Below are 27,669 nucleotides of genomic sequence, written 5' to 3'. Positions count from 1 at the left end.
TTATTCTTCTGTGGTGCCGTCTATGATGTGCTTGAAGGAGAACGGAGAAAATTTGTAGCCTGCCCCAACGTAGAACTTGTTCTGGAACTCCACCCTGTGAGATGGAGCAGAGAGGGGCATCACGCCTGCATCTTTTGCAAACCACGGTAAAGGGGGAAGGGAAGGGTATGCAAATCCAGTGTAGAGGTTGTAACGTGGCATCCACCGGGAAAAAAAGAGAGACTTTGAGAGCTTGTGACCTCTGAGCTGGGAGCACAGGTTCCTTCCAGAATCAGCAGAGAGACACAGGCAGCTCCAGAGAGTGACTTGGTACACGTCTGCACTGACTTTTCATAAGTCACCCTGGAAATGCTGTTGGTGAGGCCAGCCAGCAGGACCTGGAGTGCCTGGTAAACTCTGACCCTACCCTGCTCTAACAGCTCTGAGAGCCTGGATAACCATGTGCTGAGCCAGCATCGATTACCCTGTTGTGCAGTACAGCACAATGCCGCCTGACAGACTTCTCCCCATCCCAGCACAATAACAAGCAGCTCCACACTGATTTTCATTGGCAGTGTTTGTTGTTAGTGGTGGGACATCACATGGTGAAAAAGGCCACAGCTTTTCCATGCTCATGGAGAAGGCCAATACTGGTGGTGGTGAGAGGGAATTAGTTGTGTTAGTCTTGCTATATGTCTTAGCCTGAGGGTATGTCTAAATGGCCGTCTTTGCCTGGACTGCCATTCCAGTTAAGACAAGGATAAGCTAACTTGAAGCTGGTTTGCCACAGAGCTAAAACAGCCAGGAGCACAACCTGGGCTGATGGCATGAGAGTTGACCCAGATTTTCAGCAGGTTTTGTAGCCCCAGCTGAACTCTTGCTGTGGTAGCTAACCTCCAGCTGGCTTGTTTGATGGTAACCCTGACTGGGGTATGCAGCACTATGATATGACTGTGCCTTCAGTCCTTATCATTCACATCAAGATGGCCTCAGTGACTCAGTGCATTGACCTGGGCAGAGAGCTGCAGGTTGCTGTTTGCCACATCTGTCCATGTCGCATGGGCACTGCATGTCTTGCTGGTCTGGCAACCCCATACAGGAGACCCCAAATGTTGCTAATGGCAGATCGGATGACACCAGCTACAGTATCCCAACGGGACTGTGACTGCAGATATGGCACCATTACCTATATCTGATGTTAACTGCATATGTGCCCTGAGTGATTAACAAAAGTCAAACTCCTGATTTGAAGTTGAACCTAAAGCTGTGTATGTTCGGTGCCTGAAAGATTTTGCTCACTTCTGAGTTAGGAGCTTGGGTTTAGAGGCCAGTATCCCCAGGCTCATGAGGATAGACAGGTTCCTGCAGAAAACAGCTCAGAGGAGGACAGAGAGCTCTGAGCTCCCCTCCTTCCGAGGTGTCTCTCTCATTCCTTTGGCTAGGGAGACTGATGTCCTAATTTATAGATACTCATGCTGTGTGCTTAACATTAGCTGGTGTGGCCATCTCCATTTCTATAGCCCTATTTCTCCCAAGGAGTGCTCCAGGAAAAACTCCCACAGACCAATACACCTACCAGTGAAGACGCAAAGCATGCAGAAAGGCTGAGAGCCCCTCCATGATGAGCAGGATAGCTACAGTCAGCACTGCAAATGCTGCGAAGATGATAAAGATGACAATGAGGCCTGCCCAGCTGTTGTTGTTGAACCCATTGTGCATCACCATGGTCCAGAGAACCTCTGACAGTTCTGCAAAATTAAATAAAAGGAAAACCGTGCTGAGCAACCCCCACGAATGCACCATTGGCCACAGCATTTAGCCTCAAAGCTCACCCATTTCTCCCAGTTAGATGAGCTGGCCTAATATAAAGTGTCAGCCCCTGTGATAGTAACCATGTATGGTCACCCTGTCCCCCATGATGAATGGGGTAGGAAAAGCAGATTATTTTCCATTCCTTTTCTTCCCTCTGTTGGAAGCTCACGGTGCTGTTTTGCTTTACATCACAAGTCTGCATGAGCATGCTGCTAGGACTGATGGTACCCTGGCATGCTATGGCCATCAATTTCATTTGAACCTTTTAAGACTGCTTGCTGCTAAATCCCAGTGAACATAATTGATTAATATAATCAGTACAAGTGAAGATCAGGTTACAAACTGTACTAATTTGTGCCAGCTAAGACCCACAGAAGACATGGACTTCTCATCTGTTGTCCAAACCACTTCTCTTAGGATGTCACTGAGATGATGTGATGGAAAAAAATGACAAATGGCTTGTCCCACCCAAGGCGGGCTGTATTAAGGTTTAGGTTGATTGCATGCCTGTTAGTTCTTAAAGCATTTTTCTTCCTGCACAGATTTATATCAACATTCACAGCACTGTTACCTCTGAGGTATCCTGTCAGCACAAGATCATTTTCCTAACTTACTTAACTGCCTTAGTTACATCGGATAGATTCAGGACTGAGCAATTTTCCTCTTGAGATACAGGCAAAGCAAGGACTTAGCCCAGCTCTTCCCCAACCACCAGTTCAGCCTTGTTTTACATTTTTTCAGTCATTACAGAGAGGTTCTAGGTCATATTCAGACTAGGAATTCAATGACCTATTTCTTCAGGTGACAACGGATGTAAGGGACCCCTTGCAATTGCAGTCCTCAGGAAAATATTCTTGTCAAAGTCCACTTTGTAAGGCTGCAAAGGAATATGGTGGTTTTCCAGGCAGAATTCTGGCATAACACATAACATGCCCTTAGCTAAGCTCTTTATTTGGTTTATTTTATTCTCTTTAAATACCTGTCTTCCATATAAAACCAGTGTGTCAGCTTCCAATCAATTCCTACTAAGCTTGTTTCTGTGTCCAAAAGCACAGCTCATCCCTGCCAATCCATGGCACCCAGCTTGCCCCCCCCAACCTGCTTTCCTTCTCTATGTTCCAATTTTTTTAGGTCAGGCACAACTTTTAGCCAGAAGCAGTACTGCAATACTAATAAAAAACATATCAGAATAATTAGAGTAGTTGAAAATTAGAAGTTACAGCCTGACAGAATTTCTAGAATTTGAGAATTTGTTTTTATCTTGAATCAAGACAAAAGACACTGAAATGCTGCACATTTTCCATGAAACATTGAAAATGCTGATGGGAAAAATTCCAGCGAAAATTCAAAGTTTTAAGAGTTCTCAAAATGAAGCTTTTATTTCTAGTTTGCTGAACCAAATCAAATTATCTGCTTTGAATCATTTAGACATTCATTTGCATCCGCTAAATCTACAACAAGTGCCTCCTGGGAAATGAGGTTCAGGTTCCCATACTACAATTACCTCTATGGACTGGGCTACACATGTGGACTACATCTCCTACCATGCCATACACCATGAGGATTCTTCTAGAGGGGAGGCTGTAGACAGCAGGAAATGAGTTTCAGCCAGGAAATGCAGTCAGGAGCTCCATGACTTAAAGTTTCCAGGAAGCACCACTAAAAACTAAGATGACCACTGCAAAACGCTTGGATTGATCTGATCTGAAGCAAACCATTTCAAGACACATATTTCCACAAGAACTTTGATTCCATGGGAAAAAATCACAGCAATAATCAAATACTGGCAGAAGCAGTGGTCAGCATGGATTTGCCAGTGAGGTAACTAATATATAGTCAATCACTCACGTGCATGAGCTAAGCTCAGTGCCCAGAGCCGCAGGTAGGATGCTGTGTTGGAGATGCAGCCCAGGCAATATTCAATGGTATGAATAGCTTGGTGGACAAACGTGTCTCCAAAGTCGAACTGGAACAACATAAAAACCAAGCACGTTTTATTAGTTCTTAGTTCAGGACAGAGTGTTAGTTCAGTGACAGAGAAACACTCCACAAAAGACTCTTCATACACCTCCCTTTTCTTTGCTATGTGCTGAGCAACACAAGGATATTTCCCAGATCTAAAAAACTGTTTTGAAAAATGTCCCTTCTCTATGATCTTCCCACACATTATCCCCTGAAGAAATACAGTTCCAGTGAAAAGCAAATGCTAAAGAATCAGCTCATATTCCAGTCTCACAATTTCAAACTTGGGATAAGATGGCAATCCAAATGCCACTAATCATTCTGATTTCTTCTAGAGACAGAAATTCTTATTTACAGTTGGGGTTTTCAGACTATCTGCCTACTGGCATACGCCTTTTGGGAGATATCAATGAATAAGCATATCTTCTAAGAAGCGGAGTGTTGTTTCCTTCCCAGTCAGCCACATCTACACACAATATTGTGGGTACCTCAAACTGCTAGAAACTTCCTTTTCATTTTTTTCACTGTGTTGCTCCATACCACAGAAGCACTTGACAATATCTGCCAAAGGGAGACTTTTCTCCTTAACCAACACTGTAGCCTGCCGACTTCTAAATCCATCTTTGCAATTTAAAGCAAGAAAAACCTGCTGACTCTTGGGGAAGTCTTGACCTTCTCTGGGTGCAATACGGAAGTCAAACAATACCCCTGAGGAAAAGAAAGTTTGAGATTTGCAAGAATGCCTGACCACACCCAGCAAAACTTCAGGAACAAGTTAGAGGAATTTATTCTATTAAAATCCAAAGTGTGCTGTGTTTGGAAACACAAACTGCTAGCACAGTATGTCTTGGTATCTTGTTAAAAGGAAGGACTGGAAACTCTGCAGAAGCCTTCTGTTTGGCTCTGCATTTTGTATTGTTGTGTTTGTCTGAATGATTCTTTCCCGTCTTCAGCCTGTTCAGGGTTTCTTACCTCTTCATCATCATCCTCATGTTCTCCATGGCCACCACTGCGGTCTCCTCGGGCAGTTTTCTTGGAGTGGTTGGCTTCTGGGACGTCTGCTTCGCTTTCATCTGCAGGGTTTCCTGAGTTGGCTTGAGACCGAATCTTTCAAAAAGAAAATATAATTGTTTTTTGTGTCATCCTACAGGCTGGTACCAAAAAGAAGCAAATCATGGCACAGGACTTCATTGATAACCTCATGATACATAACATATAAGAATTATATCATGGATATGAAGGCAATTTCAACAACAGTCATTCGACAAAGACTACAGAAAAAGTATTCCTACCAAATGACTAGTAATACTTAGATATTTTCCTTTCTAGAGCATTTTCCAATGATTCCAACACAATCTGGATCTAGTTTCTTCATCTTCCCAATGCACCCTTAATACCCATGAGAAACATCATTAGATGATGAGCAGAGGATGTTGTCTATCTTGACTTCAGGAAGACTTTTGACACCACCTCTCATAACATCCTCATAGGTAAGTTGATGAAGTACAGACTAGATGAGCAGATAGCAAGGTAGATTGAAAACTGGTTCAAGAGAAGAGCTCAGAGATGCAAAGTCTATGTTGGAGGTCTGTAGCTAGTGTTGTCCCCCAGGAGTCAATACTGTGTCCAATACTGTTCAACTTATTCATCAGTGACCTGGATGATAGGCAGAGTGTGCCCTCAGCAAATTTGATGATGATACAAAACTGGGAGGAGTGGCTGATACATCAGAGGGCTGTGCTGCCATTCAGAGAGACCTGGACAGGCTGGAGAGGTGGGCAGAGAGGAACCTCATGAAGTTCAACACAGGCAAGTGCAAAGTCCTGCACCTGGGGAAGAATAACCCCATGCACCAAGTACAGGCTGGGGGGCCAACCTACCAGAAAGCAACTCTGCAGAGAAGGACTTGGGAGAGCTGGTGGACAACAAGTTGACCATGAGCCAGCAATGTGCCCTTGTGGCCAAGAAGGCCAATGGTATTCTGGGTTGTATCAGGAAGAGCATTGCCAGCAGGTCAAGGGAGGTGATTCTCTCCCTCTACTCAGACCTGGTGAGGCCACACCTGGGCTACTGGGTCCAGTTCTGGGCTCCCCAGTACAAGAGAGACATACAGCTATTGGACCGAGTCCAGCAAAGGGCTACTAAGATGATTAGGGGACTGGAACATCTCTCCTATGAGGAAAGACTGAGAGAGCGGGGACTGTTTAGCCTGGAAAAGAGAAGACTGAGGGGGGATCTTATCAATATGTAGAAGTATCTGAAGGGAGGGTGTAAAGAGGATGAGGCCAGACTCTTTTCAGTGGTGTCCGGTGACAGGACACGAGGCAACGTACACAAACTGAAACACAGGAAGTTCCATCTGAATATGAGGAAAAACGTCTTTACTGTGAGGGTGGCTGAGCACTGGAACAGGTTGCCCAGAGAGGCTGTGGAGTCTCCTTCCTTGGAGATATTCAAAAGCCATCTGGACACAGTCCTGGGCAACATGCTCTAGGTGACCCTACTTGAGAAGGGGAGTTGGACTAGGTGATCTCTAAAGGTCTCTTCCAACCTCAGCAGTTCTGTGAAGATACATCACGTTTGGCAAATGAGAAAACTGAGGCATGGTAAGACTGATGATCCATGGGTATAAACCAACAGGAGCTGATATCAAAGGAATTAGCATCAATGCAAGTGAAACGAAAAGGGATCCTGGAAGGATCAAGTGACTTGATGAAGGTCAGACAGTAACTGGGATACAGACAGAGATCTCCTGATTTGTTTTCAGCTGACAAAAATCTCATGACCACCCATCTTCTCTCCATAATCATTTTTTATGGAGCATTGCCAAAGACCTGAACAATCTGATGTGAGCCTCACTCCAGAAACAATAGCACAGCATAGCTTAAGAATAGCCCTTTATTGTATGCTGATAACAGTCCTACGACATAGTATAACAAAATACTGACTTCACAGCTTCTATTGGGTTCTATCCTGTCATTCTTTATAGTTTCCAACAGGTTTCATGGGGAAAGCCTCATAACAACGTATTGTTTCCTATTGCACCAGTAATCTTTGTCACACCTGCTATGTCTCTGGTTTATCTGAATGTCAGCATAGAGAACACACTTCATTACAAATGTATAAATCTGGATAAATCTAAGATGTGATCAGACAGCTAACATATGTAAATCAGGAACTGAAATACAGGGGCAGAATAGGAGGTGAGGAAAAGCTGTCAGGTGTTGCCAGCATAAAAGCAGGAGATGGAGTCATCCATGTCAAACTTTCCTCCAAATCCCAGAAGACTGACAAAATAAGAAATGGCAACACAGAGGCAGGGCTGCAAAGATCCCCATGGGACCTGACTTTCAGTTATAGGTCAGAAGTGACTGGGTGGGAAAAGGTCACATGGCAAAACTAGCATCTCTTTCTTCAAATGGGAACATCTGTGCCCTATAAAAGATACTCCAGGCACTATCTCCAACTATAAAGAGAAGTAACTCGTGACAAATGAGTAAAGACCTGTTGAGGTAATAAAGGAGAGAATTAATGAGCAACTGGGAAACTGCCGCAGCTGCAGCAGTTACACAGTGAAGAGCTGGGCAAATTGCAGAGCCCAGGAGAAGGAGGGCTCTGATAATATGAAGGCAATCGCTTAGGGAAGAAAGCACTGCTGGCAAGCAGATAACAGCTTTTAAAGTAAGCATCCCCTTCAAACTGTGGTGATACCTCCAAAATTGGGAGTAACCCAGATTCCCTGTTCACACAGAGCAGCCAACCTGTTGTTAATGACAGCTGTGAATAGGCAACGGAGGCCTTTGCCAGGGTCCTGTGTTGGATTTACCATCATGTCAGTCTCTTTTAACCATCTCTGGTTTTGGATACTACTTTTGAAAGAGCTCAGTATCAGCCAACAGAAAGGGTATGGCCACGTGAGCAGAAGCACTTGCTTCCCCTTTAGGTGGCTCAGCTGAATATCTCTCAGTGTATGTGCAGTAAAACACGGTTTGAAATCACTGGTGAAATTCTGACATCAGAGGAAAGCAGAGTTAGACCATTACAAACACTTCTGGGGGCTGTCTGCTCAGCTTTGCCTTTGCTGTACTGAAGCCCCATGCCTGAAACAGTAATAGATCCACATCCCTTACCATGCGCTGTGCTTTCCGGTGGTTGGCTCGGAGAATGAAAGGTTTAATTAGAAGCATCCAGGGAACAGCAATCAGAGCAAATATGACCAGGAAGCTCTGTACTTCCTTCTATAAAAGAGATGACAAGAAAAGCAGAAAGTCACTTTTTCTTTCTTTAGCCAACTACACTTATAAGAAATCTGATTCTATAAAATAACTTTTTTTTTAATTCAGTAGGTATATTCCCCTTGTAGACTGAGTCCTCTGTTTGTAAGGTCATGAAAATAAACATATACAGCTGAAGGCTCCAGAAAGCACTGCCAGCTAGAGATGGTTGGAGACTTGGAGATGAAAGGCTTTTGTGTTGGAAAGTGTTAATTTGCCAAAACACAATGTTACTGACTTGAACCTTACTCTCCTGTGTCCCATGAGAATGTCACAACCACTGGCTTGAGCTAGTCACTCTTCCTTGCTTTGATCAAAGTAGAAATGCTGCAGGAAGAGCCAAATTGTTCAGGTTCTCCCCTGGAAAGCAGGGGATCCAGGATTAGTTGTCCAACTTCAGTTCCAGAAGGGAACTGAACCCAAGTAGCTTAGGTTTGATAATACATTATCCACACCAGTAATACCAATTTAAGGTGCTCCTGTTGCACTGTACCACCCCTATTGCTAAGCTAACATAACTGCTGGTACTGTCATGCTGCCAACTGGATTGGGGAACTAATCCAGTTTAAAACAAAAACAAAAACAAAAAAAGAAACAAAAAAACCCCTAACACCACCACCACAACTACAACCACATTGTAAGACTACGTTTCTTTTGCTCTTTTTTTTTTTTTTTTTTTTTTTTTTTTTAAGGCTGGCTCAGGTCTCTGATCACCTTAGGGTTGGTTTCATAAAGTCTTTGTACTGAGACTGCCCAGGTGGATGGCATGGACCGAGTTAATGGGGGGAAGGGTTTTCTGCAAGAAAAAATGTTTATCTTTGAAAGTCTTTGGGTTGTTACAAGGCAAAACATTATTTAATGATTTTTTGGAGGGTGGGAAAACTGCTTTTTCCTGAACTCCCCTGCGGCCTTAATGCGGTTAGTTGGAAGTAATCAGGGCTCTCTTCTAACTCCAACTCACTAAAACAAAGCGCAGGGCAATGTGCCGAAGTGTGGAATTTGGAAGTGTGGAACATAGACACAAAAATGTAACTGGAGGCAGCATTTGCTTGCAGATTCTTCACTGATGTTGGCAAGTACGAAAAAAAAACAAGAAAAAAAATAATTCCCTGTTCTAAGCGAATAGATAGAGCTGACTTTTAAAGAAGTTTTCTTTCAGTGGAGACTTCTTGCTTTTTTTTTTTAAATAACTTCCCAAAGGAGATATTTTTGACCAAAAGCTGACATAAAATTGTCTAATTATTTTTAATTTTTAGCTGAAAATATTAAGTGTTCAGGTTTTCCACAGAAAAATTAAGGAAGAAGTCATCAAGGAAAGGAGACACTTGCCTTACTTCTAGTATAATGCCAAGACCTCAGTCAGGACAGTACATCTGCAATATACATCTTTGTTTCTCTAATCACCCTTCTTTCCTTTTTTTTCCTCTGAAGTATCTTAAATTGCACCATCACTCTTGCAAGGATCACACTAAGAGGGGGGGGTTCCTTTGCAGCTCAGGCAGCTTCTCTCTCCTCCCTGTCTATGAGGGCAACATGAATGCCAGAAGAACAAACTTCTCTTACATGACTGGCAAGTGTAGCTGAGCTTCTGAGCCTGTTCCCCATCCTCATGCCTACCCTTCACAACCTCCACTGTGATTGCTCAAGTGCAAACAGGTACAATAGATTCATGTTGCTTTATCCATACCTGATGGAGATACAATGGAGCATTTGTAGCATCACTGTAATTAAACAGGAACATATTGATGAAGTGGATGAGAATGCTTGGTGCACTCTGGGATGAGTGGACATCAAAATGGCACCATTTGAAAATAATCATGAAGACCAGGTAGCCAAAAAGAGAGATAATAAAGATCATCTCTGGAATGAACTGCAGGATAATGTTTATATATTTCTTGAAGTAGCTGGAAAGAATCAGAAGAGAGATATACAATGAATACAGGACCAGGTTGCCCCGAAGTATGACAGTACTGTGCACTATTTAGTCTTTGCAAAACAACATAAAAAGCATAACAAATATCATTGGCCAAGAAAGAAATCTGTAGTTGCTTTCCTTATAAATAAAAATCATTACTTAAGTACAAAAGCTTTTTCATACTGATTCTGTTCAGGTTCCTGTGCTTGACCCACCAGTATCGCAGCATCTCAGAGGATTAATACATTGAAATAAATGCCTATTTTCAAAGCATGGCAAATTTACAAAGTTAAACATCATAAGCTGGGGAAGGCTAGAATCAGGGATAGATTCAATCCTGTAGGAGCAGCCCTCCTCTCCATCAGCTGCAAAAGCTTCCCATCTTTGCAGATCACTACACACCTCCAGCTTTGGAGAGCCTTGCAAGATGGTGCCATCAGTTCCTCCACTACATATCCAACTGTTTTGTGTGTGTGTGTGTGTGTGTGTGTGTGGCAAAATATATACATAGAAAGAGAGAGCAAAGGCAGAAGTATAGACATGCACAGATACAGATCCTGACTAAAAGCCCACTAGGTCAGGAGAAAGACACGCACATACGCTGTGCATAATTTCAGTGGTCTCTGGACTAGAACAAGAGCTTTTGTCTTTCAGAATGAAAGTTATCAATAGCGGGAGATGCTACATATTTTTAATTTACTGTACTCTGGTATATTTGCAAAATCAAGAACATGAAGAGAGGAAGCAAAAGGGAATTTACCCAAGAGAAAACTTGCAATGTGACGGCCTTCCTCCCAGCCTTTGGATTCAGCGTTCTGTGCCCACAGTGGCATGAAGCAGTACATGGGACACTGCAACTTGCACTGGAGAAGGGCACAGTTTGAATTACCAGTCCGAGACATCAGGCTCGCTCAGAACGAAGGACACTATGGGGCCAGTTCCCTGTTCTGCCTTCTCAGCCAGTGTGGTTTTATACCTCGGCTCACTAGTTTATCTGAGCACCAGCTCAATTCCCAGGCCCACAACTGAGTGTTGTAACTGAGTCTTCTGATTTCAGCACTGTGATGCTAAGTGAAGCATCAGGTAATAGAAACTAGTCAACAACACTGTGCAAACTGAGATCACTGATAGATGTGTCATGGAGCAGGGCTACAACCTAGATAAGATGGGGGCAGAGGCAGGGAAACTGCTGTGAGCATGAAAAAAGTGAAAGAAAAAAAAACAAAACAAAAGACTAACCCTGCTTGGATGGCACTGCTCCGCACTGGGAATAACCAAACAGTGCTGGCTGGTGATATGTGACACGACTCCACTGAAAAACAGTGAAAAGAGCTTGTCTGGCCATTTCAGCATAAGTCATGTGTGCCAGGCTATGGGGTCACAAACTCATATCGGCCTATTTGGAAGAAAACCTCACTGGTTTTGGAGAAATGTAACCAACTGTGAAGGTGAGATAATACCTGAGCCCAAAAGGGTGTAAAACAAGGTGGTCACTGCAGGTGGAGTAAAACAGGGCCCCCAAAAGAGAAATATTGCCACTGACCTGGCAACAAGTGGAACAGTCTATGCATGTATAAGGATGGGGTAAATATTAATCTGCCTTGCTCAATGGGCTGTATGTCAGTGCTAATAAGCAATTAGGATTATATTTAATTGCCTTAAAATTATGTAAATTATTGCAATTAAGCTTTAACAATTAGTGAAGATCATGATTTCACTGAAGAAAAAAGCATCTAGCCCATGCAGTACAGACTTGACTGTCAGCATTTTCTGTGGTAAGTAGAAATTGTTATACTAAGAACAACCTAAATGTTTTGCCTGTTTACAACGTCAAAGCTGTATGCTAAACTATGTGGCACTGCCTTGAGGGACAACCAGCTTATAATGGGGACTGTTGAGTCTGATGCTGCTGAAGCGCAGAAGTGAATAACTCAGGGAATTTTAAGCTTGGGAAGATGCTCTAGAAGGCCAAGTTCATGCAAATACATTTGCAAAGGGAAAGACTGAAAAAAAAAGGGGGGGTGCCCAGAGGTTCTGGGATCTTAGAGATGGGGACTTGTGTGCTACAGCAAGAGGCCCAGTGAAACAGACTTACATGTGGTTGAAGAGACTGAGTATCACACCGAAAATCATGTGCACAATCCCTATGACAACCGACATCTTCATTTTGTAGGAGTTCAGGAAAGTCAGCTTGTTTGATGCAACATTCCAGATCTGCAGAGCAAAGAGAGACAAAAGAACAAGACTTTCAGGTGTTGCTCAATAACAAATCCATGGAAGTCTCTACTTTGATGCTGTCCATTTACTCCTACCAGTTCCAGCAAGAAGACACCAAGTGACAGAAATCTACATGCTCTTTATAATACATTTCACTCTGCCAGGCTTCTCACCTTAAAGGTATAAAGTATTATCCTCTATTAAGAGGAAATAACAGATGTTTAAAATAATGTAATGAATTAGCTTCAGTCCTTTCAAGAGAAACCAGTGTTTCTTTGTGGGACCCACTGAAATGAGATCACATCCAGCAAAGCAGATGCTAATTGACTGATTTTAAGATTGAAACAGGAAAGCTTGATGTTAATGATAGCATTTAAATACTTGATAGAGAACAGCAAAAAAGGGAAAGTAGACCACAGAGCAGCACATGTGGATCAGTTAAATAATACTGTCATTTACTTCGTAGTCTATATGTTAAATACACTGCAAGGAAACCAGGACTTAACACTTAAACTTGTGAGGTAGCTGTGGAACACGTTAAACACTCATGTGAGGAAACTGGGTCCAGCAGTCTCATGAGAAAGCAGAGATTAGAGCACAGGACCATCCTCTGGCAAAAACAAAGTTCCTTCCTATTTACCATTTTGCTGCTGCCTGTGCAAAATTACTGGAGAGAGAGGGAGGAAAAAAAAAAAAAAGGATGCCTGTATCTACATCCTTAACTGCTAAAGAAAAGCATCACAACCACAGTGTAAAGAATGGGCAAAGAGCAAGAATCGAACAGCAGGGCTTCAGGAGAGATATCTGGAAGCTACTGATATACCTGATATGTAGAAGCAGGATTGAAATACAAATTATCTTAGACCAATTTAATTTAATTACCGGATCTATTCCAAATGGATATGGATTTCCAGAGTAGACTCCTGGGACTGCTGGATCCAACTGCAGCACCATATTGTCCAGAAGTACATCCTTACTATCAGAGAAAAGTGAAATGACCTTTATAGCTTAATCTCACCATATAAGCCTAAGGTATATTTATATGAGAAGTGCTAAGGACTACCACATTATACTTGTTATTGACTCCCTGTGAACTTCTATCCCGGGCTTGTGTGCACATGTAGGCGTGTGTGGAAATGGGTCCTACACAATGATGGTTCTCCATTGCACTGATAACTCTCTATGCATCAGTCCTGGACACTTGCAGGTTTTATGAATGGTGGTGACTGGACAAGTAGGTTTGGTCCCAGGGATTCTGCATTTCATTTCAACAGTGTTTTTGTCTGTGTGTGTGTCAGACAAAACCTCTGATTCATTCATGACTGAAACCACAGCAGGGAGTTCTTCCCTTCCCCACACAGATATTCAGCGCGTCTTTCTTTTAAAGCCTACACACTCCACTTGGCATGTTTTGACTTGTTTCCCACATTTAGCCACTTACGTCCAAGTGTTATTTTTAAACATGGGGATGATATGCCAGGAAGAGCCAAAGATGTTGAATGATTTGGAGAAGCAGTCATTGTAGATGAAGCCAGTGTACATGGAGAATATGCCCATGAGCAGGATCAGGTAGCGCCCACTGAAAAAGGTGTTCCAGATCTGCAGAGGGAGAAGGCAGGCGCAGAGGAGGTGACCGAAATACCTCCAGTCCCATCAAATGATGGGCCTCAGCAAAGGGGAATTCTCTTGCAGCAATCATTCACGCCCTCTGCCATTTTCTGCTTTTTTCGGGTAATCATGGCAATATGAATCACTCCCCATCTGCAGTCCAGCTTCTCATTGTGCTAAAAATACCCACCTACCTGAGCCACAGCAAATATTTGTTCTTACAGTTGCCGCACTCAGCGCCCACCCTCCAGCCCAGCTCCGCTCCTCAGATTTTATCACAGAAGGCTAAATCTGGTCCATCTGGGCACATCTGCTCTCCTGTACCGGTGACCCAGTGCTCACAGCACAGTCGGTACCTGGCTCTTGGACTCTAATCTATACGCGTATAAATAGGGCACTAAAACCCCATGACGTTCAGTTCCTAAAGCATACTTCAGCTTCCAGACAGACAGCCCAATTCACTAGAGTGCAGTGCCCTCAGGAGCTGCCACTGGTTTTGACAGGAGCTACTTTCTGAGAGTGCAGCCAGGTTAACCAGAGAGAGAGCCATGGATGGGAAGGTCTGATTTCTAGAAAGCCCTGGCCCACACATGCAAAGGCAGATGCTGATGATGTGACAGTACAAATACACATCTATAACTAGGCATAGGAAACTCCAGGTCCCTTGGGTCTGTCCAACTCCCCGTGTAGAAGTAGGCAGAATTACTTGCCAAATCTCTACCTTAGTCCCTCATGAGTGTCTTGGAAAGAATAACATTCAGCCTTTGAGATGCTAGATGCCCCCTTTATCAAATGGCGATGAGGAACCTTTTGCTAGGTTAATAGAGTGCATTAGGGTGTATCAGCTCTCTGGTACTCACCTCATTAGTGCTCTTCTGGGCCAAAAGGCTCTTCTCATTAGTGACCATCCAGAGTGCAAAGCCCAGCATGACAGCGCCATGGCCACAATCTCCAAACATCACCGCAAACAGGAAAGGGAAGGTGATGATGGTGTAAGGAGCTGTGAGAAGTAAATAGCGAGAAGCTCAGCTTCTCCTAAATGAAAGGACCTCAGCAGAGGAACAGTTCACTCCACCAAGCCATTCCTGACCTGTTCTTAAAGGCCTCCACTGATGTCTCCCCAAATCACCAGGCAATCAAATCTAGTGCTGAACTAACTTCACCACTAGCAAGATTTTCCTATTGCCGGACCTGCATCTTCCTTGCCATCTTTTCTTGTCCCACCATCACAAACACAGTGAATAGATAATTCTTTTTTGCATTCTTTTTTGAAATGGAAAAAAGTATTTGAAGATTATTATCACGTTTCTCAGGCTTCTCAGCCTAAACAACCTGAGTTCATTCAATCCTTTCCCATCAGCCCCCATTTCTAGGCTTCTGTTTGTTCTCAGTGGTCTCCTTAGGATTCTCTACAATTGTTCCACAGTTTTCTCAGGCACTTTGCCAAAACTGTCCTTAATAGCTGAGGCCTTGTCAGTGCTGAGTAAAGCAGATGTATTTCTTCACATATTCTGCAGACCAAATTCTTGCTTATGTATCCCTTTTTGACAGTGGCCTTTTTTTGCCTCAGTATTACAAGGTCAGTTTATATTTACCTTGTTATCTTAGGTCTTTTCCTGCAGAGTTTCTACCTTGCCATTTCTTACCCATCCTGTATTTGTGTAGTTTGTTATTTCTGCCTAAATCAATCGCTGAAGACAGACGGCCGAATTCTGTGCCTGAGAAAATCCATGCTATGCACCAGAACAGTACTAATTTTAACCAGCAGAAAACATGGCTGAGAATTTTCAATATCAGCAATGAGTGTATATTTTAGGATGGTGATGGAGTTGAGAGGCTTTGCTTTGGCTCTGGCAAGCCAGGTGCAGGTAGCCAAGCATTTCCTCACCTGGGTTCATTTCCCTGTAGTTACCCACGCCATATGCATCCACTATGTTCTGAAAGCCAGCTGTGAACTTGTTGGTCCTGTTGAAGGTGGGAGGTGCCATCCTGGTGTGCACAGCAGTCAGGATAGGGGCAATGGTAGAGCCACTTTGCTCCTGCAAACCAGGTGACAAGGACAGACACAATCAGGGTGGTTAGTGGAGAGGAATCAGTTGCACAGCACCAGTGTTTGTGTCCAAACATGCATAGAGAGTGGCATGAAAGCCAGGCTCAAGAGTGTTAGATCTCAACCCTTTGCTAATATACAGGCTTTCCCATTCCCTGTGCTATTGATTCCTGCACAGGGAAAGTTGCTAGCACTGCTGACTCCTATGGACTGATCACAAACCTGCCAAGATTTAGTGTTGGCCATAAACTACCTGAGGTCAAGTGATCACATGACAACCTTAACTTTAAATAAAACAGAAAAGGGAGTCCAGCATTATGGTAACAGACAGAAGCCTGAATATATGCTCAACATATGAGCAATGTGGTTTGGATAAGGGCTTCAGGGATCCAAAGCATTAGCCTCTTACCATTCCCTGATGGAGAGCTCTTTTTATCCGGCCAGTATCAGCCACTGGGAACCAGATCTCTGCAATGACACACTGCTGGGTGATGTCAATGTTACAGCAATTCAGAATGTGGTAGATGGCCTTGATTTTCTTCACCTTGATCCCCCAGGACCACAGGCTGGCTGCTGCCTGATGCAGCAATCTTTGGCGATGGGACTCAGTTTGGGTTATCACCTGTAAGCACACCACAAGCAGTGCTCAAGAGAAGAAAGAGGAGGTAGCATGATCTACTCAGCAGTTGTTTTGGAAAGGCAGGTGGAAGGGGGTTGTGGAAAGGGAGTGTTCATAGGAATGAGCCAGACATCATGGAGCGCAATCCATTCATCTCTCAACATGAGAGCACCTGGCATGGGGCATGTGATGCTGTTTGCTAAGGTCTTGCACTTTGTGGCACTGAGTCCCCATAAGTGTAGAGGAGAACTTCAGGAGCTGCTGAGCTGTGGCTGCAGGATTGGTGCCTTAGTCAGTTGTTTACCGACCTGTCACGTCTCGCTGTGGGTTCCCACCCTGCTATCTCCAGTGGGTAGCTCTGTGTAGCAGCCTTGGAGCATGTCGCAGAGCGTGTCCCCAGGCTCTGTGCTCCAAAGGGCAGGTCTGTCCTGCTATAGCTATAGCTTACTGCCCCACTGAACCCTGACACATCATGTGACCACCACAATGCCACTGCACAATTAGTGACGGAGATACTTGTGTTAGGAAGATAACCTGTGGGGTTTACACAGCTGAAGAGGCCTGCCTGCCCATGGTGCTCGGGACTGAAAATCAGTTCTGGAGCAGGCTTGCTTGCTGGCTGGGTTGTCATGGGCATCCACAGAGGGGATGACAGAAGGATTGGGCAGCCTCAGGCAAACAGGGTGTCTACTGTATTCACTCCTGCCTCAGGACCCACTGACTTTAATGTGTGACAATGCAAAGGTCACACACAGGCGTCTTTCTGAAACACATGTAGTCCTGACATATTACATGGGTTTACAAGCTAGTGAGTACCTACAGCCCACTCAGCTCAGTAATTTTCAGGCCTACATTAAATGCTGGGGTACAGAGATGGGTACCTTTAGGAAAGGAGACTTGTATTTCCATTGCTTATGTGACAATAGCCCCAAGATAGGTTTCCTCAGTAAAGAAAACCTAGTTTAAATATAAAAAAATGTTGACAGTTTCCTCTGAGCCCAGTGTGGTTGGACTACACCCTACACACAAGAGCCCAATTTTTCCACAAAGTGTTCCCAGAGAAGTTTTAGAAAGACTTTTAATAGGCTCTGAGGTGAGGCAGGGCAGTACAAGGAGTATGGTGGCACTTCATCATAAGAGAATCAAAGGTTGTGGGCTTGGCCCTGCCAGTGGCCTGCTGAGAGACTGCAGCCAAGCCACTTCCCACCTCTGTGACCCACCAGCAGGATGCGACTGGGGTTCTTTGAGAGCTGATGAGCAAAATCATGCTATAAGAGCTAGATGTAACCATCTTGGCCAGCCTGCACAATGTGCAGTTTGGTTACGACTCCTTCAGCCCGATGATGACCTTAAAGCCCACCCCACAGCCCCACATCATATGGTCTAAACCTCTGACCTCTGACTGCACGGCCAACAGCAGCAAAATGTGCTTTGTCCCCCACAAATTGAGGTTGTCCCCCAGCAGCTCCTGGGAGGGTAAATGGGCAGAGCACAGCACAGCTGCAGTGCTGTGCAGCAGCGGGAAGGCTGCTCCTGGGCGGGAGGCTCTGGACCCTGCAGGCAGCCCTGCAGGTTAGGACCCCAGGAAAGGTGTTACCACTTACTGTGTTTAAATCCTCGATCCTTGTGTTCACCTCATCAAGCATTTCTCGACGCTCGATTGCAGACTCTGGACAGGGATAGACCGTGGCACGAAATCTAGCCTCAGTAAGAGAGAAGTGAAAAACACCATTTATTTGATTGAATTCTTCTTCGGGACTCTTCTGAGCTCAGAGGCGGGAAAACTGGACTTTATTCCAGGCCTAATACTATATACTTCTTGCACACTATTGCCAAACAAAGTTGTGTGTGGCTTACTAGGTATGTCCAAAAGGCCTATATATCCCCTCATGAGAAAAAGCATCTCTTTGGCTGTTCTAACTGAAAAAGCACCCCCTGTCATAGATGCATCAAGTGAGATGCATGATGTTATGAACTGATCTGCACTAATACACAGGAGCCTCCGTTATTCCCACACACAATAAAGAAGTCCTGCTAACATCTTGGGGAGCTGCTTGGACAATCCCTCTCCTCGTTCTCTCCTGTGGCAGGGCATTGGCTTCTCCTTCAATGCAAGGACTGCAAAGAGCTGCAAGAAAATAACCTTGGCAAAGCCTGCCTTGTTAACATAGTAGCCGACAGATGTCCCTCTTGCACTGAGGCTGGAAAAATATCATGCTACTGCCTCTGCACTACCCTTACACAATCACTGGGGGAAGGCAATCAGCTGAGTTACTGCTGCACAGCAATCAAACGCCCTTAGTGCATGCAGCCTGTATAAATAAATAAGTCTGTAAAAAAGTGCCTGTAATTCTAGGATAGAACAAATGGAGAATGCCCATACAGCTGACTCTTGACTTCTGGTCCATCTCTTTGGCTAAACAGCTCGGGAGCAGAAGAAGGACCAGTGATTTCTTTTAAATACCTTGAGCATGGTATCTGCAATGTCAGCATATGAGTGGCCAGGCCAATATAAACCCTTTCACAAACCCTCAGGGCAGTATATGGGAGGTGTGGCTGGTTTGTTTAGCATGGTAGTATAAGGGACAATGTAGGCTTTTAATACATCACTGAAGGTCTTGTCTCCTTGCAGGTGTTGCACATTGCTTTATCTATACTATACAATGTATGACCTTCTCTAGTATGGCTACAAGTGCTACTAGTATAACAGTGCTTGTATCAGTATAATACATTGCAGCATGGCAAAGCCACTCTATGAACTCTAAGGCTTGAGCCTATATGACACCAATTAGAAATAAATAAGTTACATGTCTATCAGAAAGGTGTAAAGCCAACTACCCTGCCTGCAAAGCAAGTGCCAGTGTGTATCTCATTCATAAAGAGCAGGTGTCTGGATGTCCTGCTGGGATCTTGCTGCTGCAAAGCTCTCAGCACGTGCAGATGCTAACTGAGCTTAGGTGCTGTAGAGCACAGCAGAGACCACTCCACCTTTTCCTCCTCAGTGATATCTAGCCCTTGTGCCATCCCTGCCACTTTCAGGGCATCAGAAGTGTTGTCCTTCCATATTGCTGTTCTGTAGAAAGAGAGCATTCCTGTTTACAGGGGAGGAGAGTAGCGCAGAGGGGAGCATCAGGCCTTCTACCCACGTAAGGCAACACTCTTCTACCATCCTTCAGTGGAGCTGAAGGTCTGCCTTTGTGCACTTGTACTGAAATTAAAAGAAGATAAAGTGCATAAGAGGGCCATAGAGTTATATCCCTGCTTAGGAGGTAAAAACATGCATGTTCTATGTACAAATAAACATCACGTGCTGGTTTCACCTGAGCACAGAACATACCAGCACCCACTCATCCAAATCAGTTCCAGCACAGACATAAGTGAGGACAGTTGCAAATTGAACAAAACGCACAGCTGTTTCCTAGAGATCAGCCCTGAGCTCAGTGTAATGCCAGCATACTCTCTTCAGCTAAACTTCCCTTTCCAGAATTGAATCTCTCCTCACTCAGCACCTGGCATTTGTTTCCAAAGGTTATTCACCCTACCTAATTAACTCCAGCTTCCTATTCTTCATAGCTCTTGGTTCATCTTTAATAAGGATTTTTAATCAAACTTGAAAGCTTATTCCTCCATGATGCACAGTTCCCACATTTCCAATAAGGTTATTGCAGCAATGTTGCTTTGATCTTTTAACAGCCATTTTGCATACTGAGTATCAGCTTCGCCCTAATGGCACAGACATCTCTGAGAGCTCCAGAAGAATTCAGCAGGGAATTCTTACATTGATAAACCCAGTTTAGTATTCACATTAGCACTCAGGCAGCCACAAGAAAAGAAGGGAAAAAAAATTCTTACATTTTCATCCTGCCTGCTCCCTCTACACCTTTCACTAATAAATTTGTGCATGGACTTAATGCTCATGAAATTGGCAGACTAATGTTACCAATTAGAGTCAAGCAGGGACTACAAGCATAACCTGAAGTGCACTGCTCTGCAAACAAATCTTATCCTGCCTTGCAGGAGACGGGCTTATACCAGTCCCATGATTTTTGCAGGATATTTACTTGTGAACGATGACTTAGTGCTAAGCAGAAATGTCCTGCTGGGGCTGGAATGACACTGCCATCTGCTTTAGGTATAGTTAACCCTGCCTTAAGAATGGACCAGATCAAAATGTCATGACCTGTGTACCAGGGACGGCTGATGATCCACAAAGCACAATATGAGAGTCATGATACTAATACGTTAAAAAAAAAAAAAAAAAAGCCACTCAACAAAACATCCACATATGCATGCATGTTAGCAAACAACAAATACCAAAAGGGGGAAGAAAAGAGAGAAGGGACAATTTCAAGTCTAGACTGATTAGTTGGCATTAAATGAAAACCAGTGTGCCAGCTCTGCAAAGGACGTCCTGGGGATTTGTCTCGTGTGGGTATGTTTTCCTTCACCTACAAAAGGTTGAGAGAGATTAACCTAAGTTCCTTGCTATGAACCTACCACCACATGCACGTGACCACCTCCTGACATCATTTCACATCACAACCCAAGCTACAGGAATCTGCTCACATTTCCAGTAGTGCCCACACCCCACTGACAGAAATGCACACCTTATACCATGGGTGAGCTGAATTGCTTTCTGGATGACCACCGCCCTCCACTGTCAACAGATGGCATGGAGGATGGCCACATTCCCACCGCAGGAATTCCTAGTAGGCCTCAAGGGTCTTTGGGTTCATGTGATTGATTTGGACTGAAGTCAGTCCTCTCAGCTGGATGAACTGACCTTCTCCTGATTTTGATCTGATTAAACCCAGGACATAAGGAAAGACCTGCCTTGAGTGCACATGAGAGGTAAGAGCAATTGTTCGTTCTCCCCTTTCCTCACTGCAAAACTCTGCAGGCTGGAAGAGCTTTGCTGGCCTCACCTGGCCAAGGGGTTGTATCTGAAATGGATTTGGTGACAGCATACAGATCCCTTTGTCAAATCTGACTTACTCAGTAACAAAGCCTGTCAGTCATCAGTATTATGAAACAGTAACAAAATATTCAAACTGAATTATCTTTCTAAGATGCTTAACAGGGTGGAAACAAGACAGGCTGTATGAAGCCTGAAGCCATTTCTCTTCGGGGCTCTGTCTCTGATTACATAGATATTGCCCAGAGGCCTTGTGAAAGGATTCAGTAAACTACAGTGTCATCTTTTCATACTGAAACACAATAAGGCTGGAAATAAGTTTGGGGATTACCATGTTCTGAATGCCCAAGTCATAACATCTATTAAGGCCCCTGAATTTCAGGGGAAGGAAGCTGAGTATTTTTTAAAAACAGTCCCCTTTTAGATGTCTCAAGTTAAAAACCTAGCAACTGAAGCTCCCAATCTCTCTACGTCACTTTGGAAAATTTAGGACTTTAATTTTCAGATGCCAAGGTGACGTATATACTTTATGATTAGGAGCAGCAGAACTGAAAAGCAGAAGGGAATACAGTGGCTGAGTGGAAAGGCAGAGCACAGAGCTCTCATCTCCAGCTCCAAATTCAGCTAGCCCATGCTGACAAGTAAACACCTCCGCAAGAGTCATTGCGACCTGCTCACGGGCCTGCCTTACCCGTCACAAATCTTCTTGATTTTTTGTTTAAGCTGCTCTCCTTGATAGAAGATAATGAACACATTCTTCTTCATCTCTTCTCTCTGCAATGCAATCCCAGCAGAATTTAAAGCATCCAGAACAAAGAATCCAGCACAGAAAATATTTTTTTTCTAGGCAGCCTCTTTGCTGGTTTGTTCTTTTCCCCAGTCCCAGTTTTCCAGCAATGACGCTCAGAGGGTTTCCCCGAGGGACCTTGGGTTTTCCCTTTGGAGACCAGGCACTGCCAGCAGCCCCACACATGGGGGCTGAACCACGGGGGAAGGAGCGATGTGGAGCAGAGAGGCAGGCAGGAGGAGGAGGAGGTCTACCAGGGTGCAGGGCTCACCGCAGTGACACAGGGGGGATCAACCCTCCACGGCCAGGCCCAAGTGAGCATGACCGCAGCTGATATCCCCCAGAATGTAAACCACCTGGCTGAGGCTTAACCAGGCAGGACAAAGCCACATCAATAACACCAAGAGGGGAAAGCAAAAAAGTCAAAAATAATTCTCCCATCCTCAAATTTTCCTTCCTTTCTTCTACAGGCTGCCTTCAGCCACCCATATCTGATTTAGGCAGCCAGTGCTGCTGGGTGACCAGGGCAGCAGTCTGATTTTTACAAGTCATGTACTTGTGTGAGGAGCAGAGTGAAGGAAAAACAGGTCAGTGCCTACCGTGACAGGGTCCTCCAGGGGAGTATCCATTTCAGTGTACCGCAGGTAGATGTTTCCCCTGCAGGCTCGCCACAGTAAACGCTCAAAGGGTATCATCCTTTCCCTCTTTATTACCCCTGCTGTGAATCTGAGCAGAGTTAAAAGATAAATGAATTATGAGCCAGTTCTAAGTCTTTTGGGACCTTTAGCACATGCGAGTTTACAATCTTGTGCTTTATAGTCCGCGATAGCCAGGGCTCTGCTGCCACTCTAGACGCTTCTACGAAAGACCTTGTTGCTGAAAAGTTCAAGCCTGGATCTTATCTCCTAAACTTCTGACTTTATCCTGTTGTTCTTCTTTTAAGATATTGCAGTCCTCCCCACATCAAAAAAAATGGAGAGACAATTCTGATTAAACATGAAGGAATGGAGAGGTGTTTAAAGTCCACATACAGAGAGCGATTGAATGACGGAGGTAGTGGGTAGCAGTTTTGAAGTGGTGGTATATATCTATTCCCTCCTGTTTTCCCTTTCCCAGAAGCACCAGACTGCACCTTTGAAGTGCACCATGGCGTACTAGTACATACACTTGCCAAGGCAAGCCCCCTACAAACATATGCTTTACCCATACAAGAGCTGAATGGGACTTCAGAAAAACCAGCACGAACAGCTAAAAGTACCAGCCTGGGAGAAAACTGTCAGCAAGTTTAACCACACCTATCTCATGCAGAGGTAAGGGAAAGCTGTTTGAGTCTACACTGACTGCCAAGTTACCATCAGCATTATGCTCTGTGGTGTTTCCGGTCCACTAACTCTCAAATGTGGTGTTGCTTTCTATTCTAGACAAACACCAAATGCAAGCAAACGCATGGCTTTTTGCTGTGGCTACGTCTCCATCCATGGTGACTGGGCTGGTACCCTGCAGTCTGAGCCCAGAAGCTACACATGAGATGCCATAAGCTAATGATTTTCAGGCAATACGTACTAAAGGGCTCACTGGAATTGGTGGCTTGGAAGTAAAAGTCCATTTGCCTCATTAGCCCATAACCTGACCATAGTTTTGATGATGACTTCTCCCTTTCAGAGTACAGTCACTCTTTCACCTTGATTAGTCAGCTACAAGAAGAGGCTGGCGAGCAATCTGTGCTAAAAAGCTGAAGGAAGTGTATCAGTGTCATACTAATGTGGGTCCAAATGGGAAATCTGGCCAAACTCTGAGGCTTTACCAATACGGACCCCAGCTTGGCAGCTGCAGCAGCAGGAGTGCTTCTCAGCTCCAGTAGGCCAGATGTGTCTTCATTGAAGAAATCATCTGGCAGATTGGTTTCTGTCTGGAAAACATTAGTTTTAAAAACAATTCAATACTCCCAGTTTGAAAACTATCTTCACATTTTTCTCCTAACATTATTTCCCCCAAAGGTAGCTTTCCACAGAGTTTTAGGCCAAAAAAGTAAGGGGGGGGGGAGGAAGCATAAAATTTATCTTAGCAAGTTAAAAGCATAAATCTTGTTTTCAAAAGAAATCTGGGCACCAAGTTCTTGAGCCCCATTGAATCACAGAGAGATGTAGGCTCCCAAGTGACTGAGGTATACTTGAAACACGATCTTACAGACTTGTGGCAAGAGAACTGGGTTCTGCTTAAAAAAATCAGTGACAACAACACACAACAAACAAAAATGTGAACATTTTTAGGAACCTTCAGAATCTCTACTGGAAGAGTAGAGAGTCCTCTTACCTCAAAAAAGTCCTGTGTTTTCTTCAGCAGATGTTTGAGCTCTGTCAGCTCGAGGAAGTTCTGCTTCAGAGTTTGCTGGTTCTGGTTGGCTTCCAGTAGCTCAGCCTCAAGTTTCTCCAGCACCATCTGTTTAGGATCCAAGCACATCCAGGAAAACTCAGAAGCAGCCAATGACCCTTTACCAAGCTGATATCAAATCTCAAACGAGATTATTTTTAAAGTGTGCATGGGGGAGATATAGAACTATTCAATGAGCACTTTTACTAAGCACTGAGTTTGTAGAAAGTTATTTATTAATGTCAACACTTCATTTTCCCACTGCCATGTTCTGTGTTGGGATTAGAGCTGGAATTCACCTGACCTAACTGCAGGTGGGTACACAGTGCCTGGGTTAGGTTCCTGAGTTGCCACATCTCCGGGGTCCCCCACAGGACAGCTTGGACCCCAGGCGGGGTGACTTTAAGTTCACTGATTGCAAAAGGAGCTACAATAGGGCTATTAGCTTAGGTTCTTTAGCTACAGGGCAAAAATCAGTGAGAAGGAAGGCCTAGGAACACACCAGGCAACCACCTTTCTCTGTGACACCTAAGCCCTCAGGAAGCATAATTTTCCTTCCCAATCATCTAGATATGCAGCATTTAAAATTGCTTTCAGTTGAGCTAGAAGAAAGTAATACCTGCACATCTGAAAACAACACACAATCATGGCATATCATGGCCCAAACCTCCAAGGTCTGAATGCCCTCTGCTCCCACTGGTTCTTAGTGGTTTTCAGTGAGAGCAGAGAGCTCTCAGTACTCAACAGCCCTCGATCCAGATTTACCAAATGCTTGTGTCAGGCACCAGTGTTGCTATGTCACAGCCATACTGCCACCAGAGCAGACAGCCTTTGGGTTTGTATGCAGTGAAGCAGATTCTAACATTAGTTCTCCTGACTAATCACCAGAAACTTTCTTATTCTTTCCTAAAGGATAATGGAGGGGTTTGTGTGACAATGATGCCTTTCCCATTAATAGGTTGGACCAGGTTTTCATGGGGGAAGGTAAAAAGACTGGTCTACTTGAGGAACATGCAACACCACCAGTCTTAATCTAACTGCTGAAACAGTGAGTTGGGAAGCTTCTCCTCAGGCAGGAAGAGCTGTTCCAGCCTGAATTCCTGCATCACTCCTGGCACAGGGTCTGCATCAAGCACATTACATGGACACCCAGGTGCACATCCCCTTTCCTTTCTCCCTGGCCCCCTCCAAATTCTGTACCTCCGTATCAATCATTTCCCGAGGCAGAGGGGTCTCTGGGTATTTTTCTAGTTTGACCATCTCAACATTGCCTTTCATCTCATTTTCCAGAAAACCTGCATGGAAAGGACACAAGAATCTTGTTAGGGTGTCATCTCTGCTGCATTATCCTGGTCACTGGCTGCTGCTAAACCCTCTGCCAGGTCAAGGCTTCACACTCATTGTGTGAAGTGTGACAAGGGTCAGCTGATATTCAAGGTCCATCATTCCAGCGAATATATGCGACCATCATCAATCTAACTCCTAACAACTTCCCTGCTCAGTGAGGATGCCGGTTCTCCTAGAACAGTGGTAGCTGCTCAGACAGGGCTAAATCCTAGCCTTTAGGTTTATCTACATGCTTTCTAGTAAGTACCTAGCTAAAGTACCCTTGCCTCTGCCTTCCTGCCCTATCTGTCACAGTTATTAATCCACCCTCTTCCTTGTTCAGCCCTTCAGCAGGTGGAGCACTGGATGTGAAGGGACATTTCACAGGTGTCCCTGCGTGCGTGAGCAGCAGGTTGCAAGCAGCAGGACAAGCCCTGCCTCACCAAGTGTTAGGGATTTGGTTCTTGGATATGATCTTGCTGTAACAAAGTCCCCAGAGGACAGTAAGTCCTTCCAGGACAACTGTAGATCAACCAGCACCTACACAGTTCTGCTCTAGCAACAGCATATGCTGTCCTTGTCATCATGAATATGGTGAACACAAGTATTATTGCAATGGGGAGTACAGAGTTTGCAGGACACAAATCCATAGGAAACCAAGCTCCACTAGTTCTGTAGTTCATATTTTAAGGATTTGTTCCCAAGCTAAAGTACTTGGCCACAGGAGGCATATGCCAACGGCTGGAGCACTGGTGTGGGAGTCAGCTTATCTGGATTGAGTCTCCTGCCCAGCCCCAGACTTTTGTGATTTATATAAGCTAATTAACCTCCTTTCAGTTCAGTTAACTATTTTCAAGATAGGGGTAATAATTTCTTGGCCATATGGGGTGAAGTGGTAATTAGCTGACACATACAAAACATTTTCAGGAACTCAGATGAAAATATCACCATTTTTACCACTAATTCTGTTTCACAGTGTGAAAGCACTTAACAAAGAAATAAATCCCAGACAACCAGTTGGTGGAAAGCTGACTGCATTTCACAAGCATTTACTTACGCAGGATCCTCTCCAAGGATTCGCACCTTCTCACTTCATTCACAAACTTTCTCTGGAAGCTGTTGACATTCACATTCAACTAGAAACAGGAGAGAAAGCAAGCCTTGGGTTCCATGCTGCTCACCACCACAGATATTTTTAACATCAGTCTTTTGTGCAAACGGTCACCATTTACATCGCTGCATCTTACAGGATCCTAACGGCAGAGCCATACCATGGATCTCCTTAGGCCCAAGGACATCCTAGCTGTACCAGGCCCATTTCTGCTAGTCCTTCTGGGTTGGCAAAAGCCACAACTGAGGAGAACCCCCATTTGCTGGTGGTGGAGGGAACCATCCTGAGGTTGCACAGGGATGTCCAGCAAGCAGAGCTGAAGCAGGGCTCAGGGAGAGGTCAGGTCTCAGTTGGGTACCTGGCTTTCTGGACAGCTTTGGAAAGGTCCCACTCACCCCTGTGGCCTCTCGCCCACCCCATTGGGGTGAGGACTGTGACCTCCCTGTGAAGTGCTGGGGGAGAAGGACAAGCACTCCAAGGAGCAAGTCTCCTGGGCCTTCAGCAGCCGGGTGAACCAGGCAACTAGTGGAGCCAGGCACTACTTACATCTCTGAACTGAACCAGACCCAGCTCCCCGAGCTCGGCCACACAGCAGTAGGCAGCCTCCACCTGGAGGAAGAGCTGCATCAGGCTCATCTCCTCACTCCGGAAGACAGAGGCCATTTTGCTCGCCCTCCTCCTGCCAGGGTGTCCGCGAAGGTCTTGACCAGCAGCACCGTCGTTG

General features: G+C 44.6%; 1 protein-coding gene across 1 annotated transcript; it reads right to left on the bottom strand.

The window, feature by feature from the left end:
* On the bottom strand, positions 1–27,669 carry ATP6V0A4 (ATPase H+ transporting V0 subunit a4). Its single transcript, XM_026083912.1, has 20 exons — positions 27,492–27,669; positions 26,892–26,970; positions 25,709–25,803; positions 24,452–24,577; positions 23,953–24,047; positions 22,738–22,864; positions 22,043–22,125; positions 18,041–18,134; positions 16,227–16,439; positions 15,656–15,806; positions 14,628–14,767; positions 13,601–13,758; positions 13,042–13,135; positions 12,038–12,156; positions 9,715–9,931; positions 7,884–7,991; positions 4,726–4,860; positions 3,640–3,757; positions 1,556–1,727; positions 1–94 (listed from the first exon to the last, which is right to left on the bottom strand). The coding sequence occupies exons 1-20, from the start codon at positions 27,606–27,608 to the stop codon at positions 1–3; spliced, it is 2,535 nt and encodes an 844-aa protein (XP_025939697.1). The 5' UTR covers positions 27,609–27,669.

The sequence above is a fragment of the Apteryx rowi genome, unplaced genomic scaffold (genome assembly GCF_003343035.1).
Source record: "Apteryx rowi isolate R43461 unplaced genomic scaffold, aptRow1 scaffold_62, whole genome shotgun sequence".
Lineage (NCBI taxonomy): Eukaryota > Metazoa > Chordata > Aves > Apterygiformes > Apterygidae > Apteryx > Apteryx rowi.
This window is presented reverse-complemented; position numbering and strand designations above follow the sequence as displayed.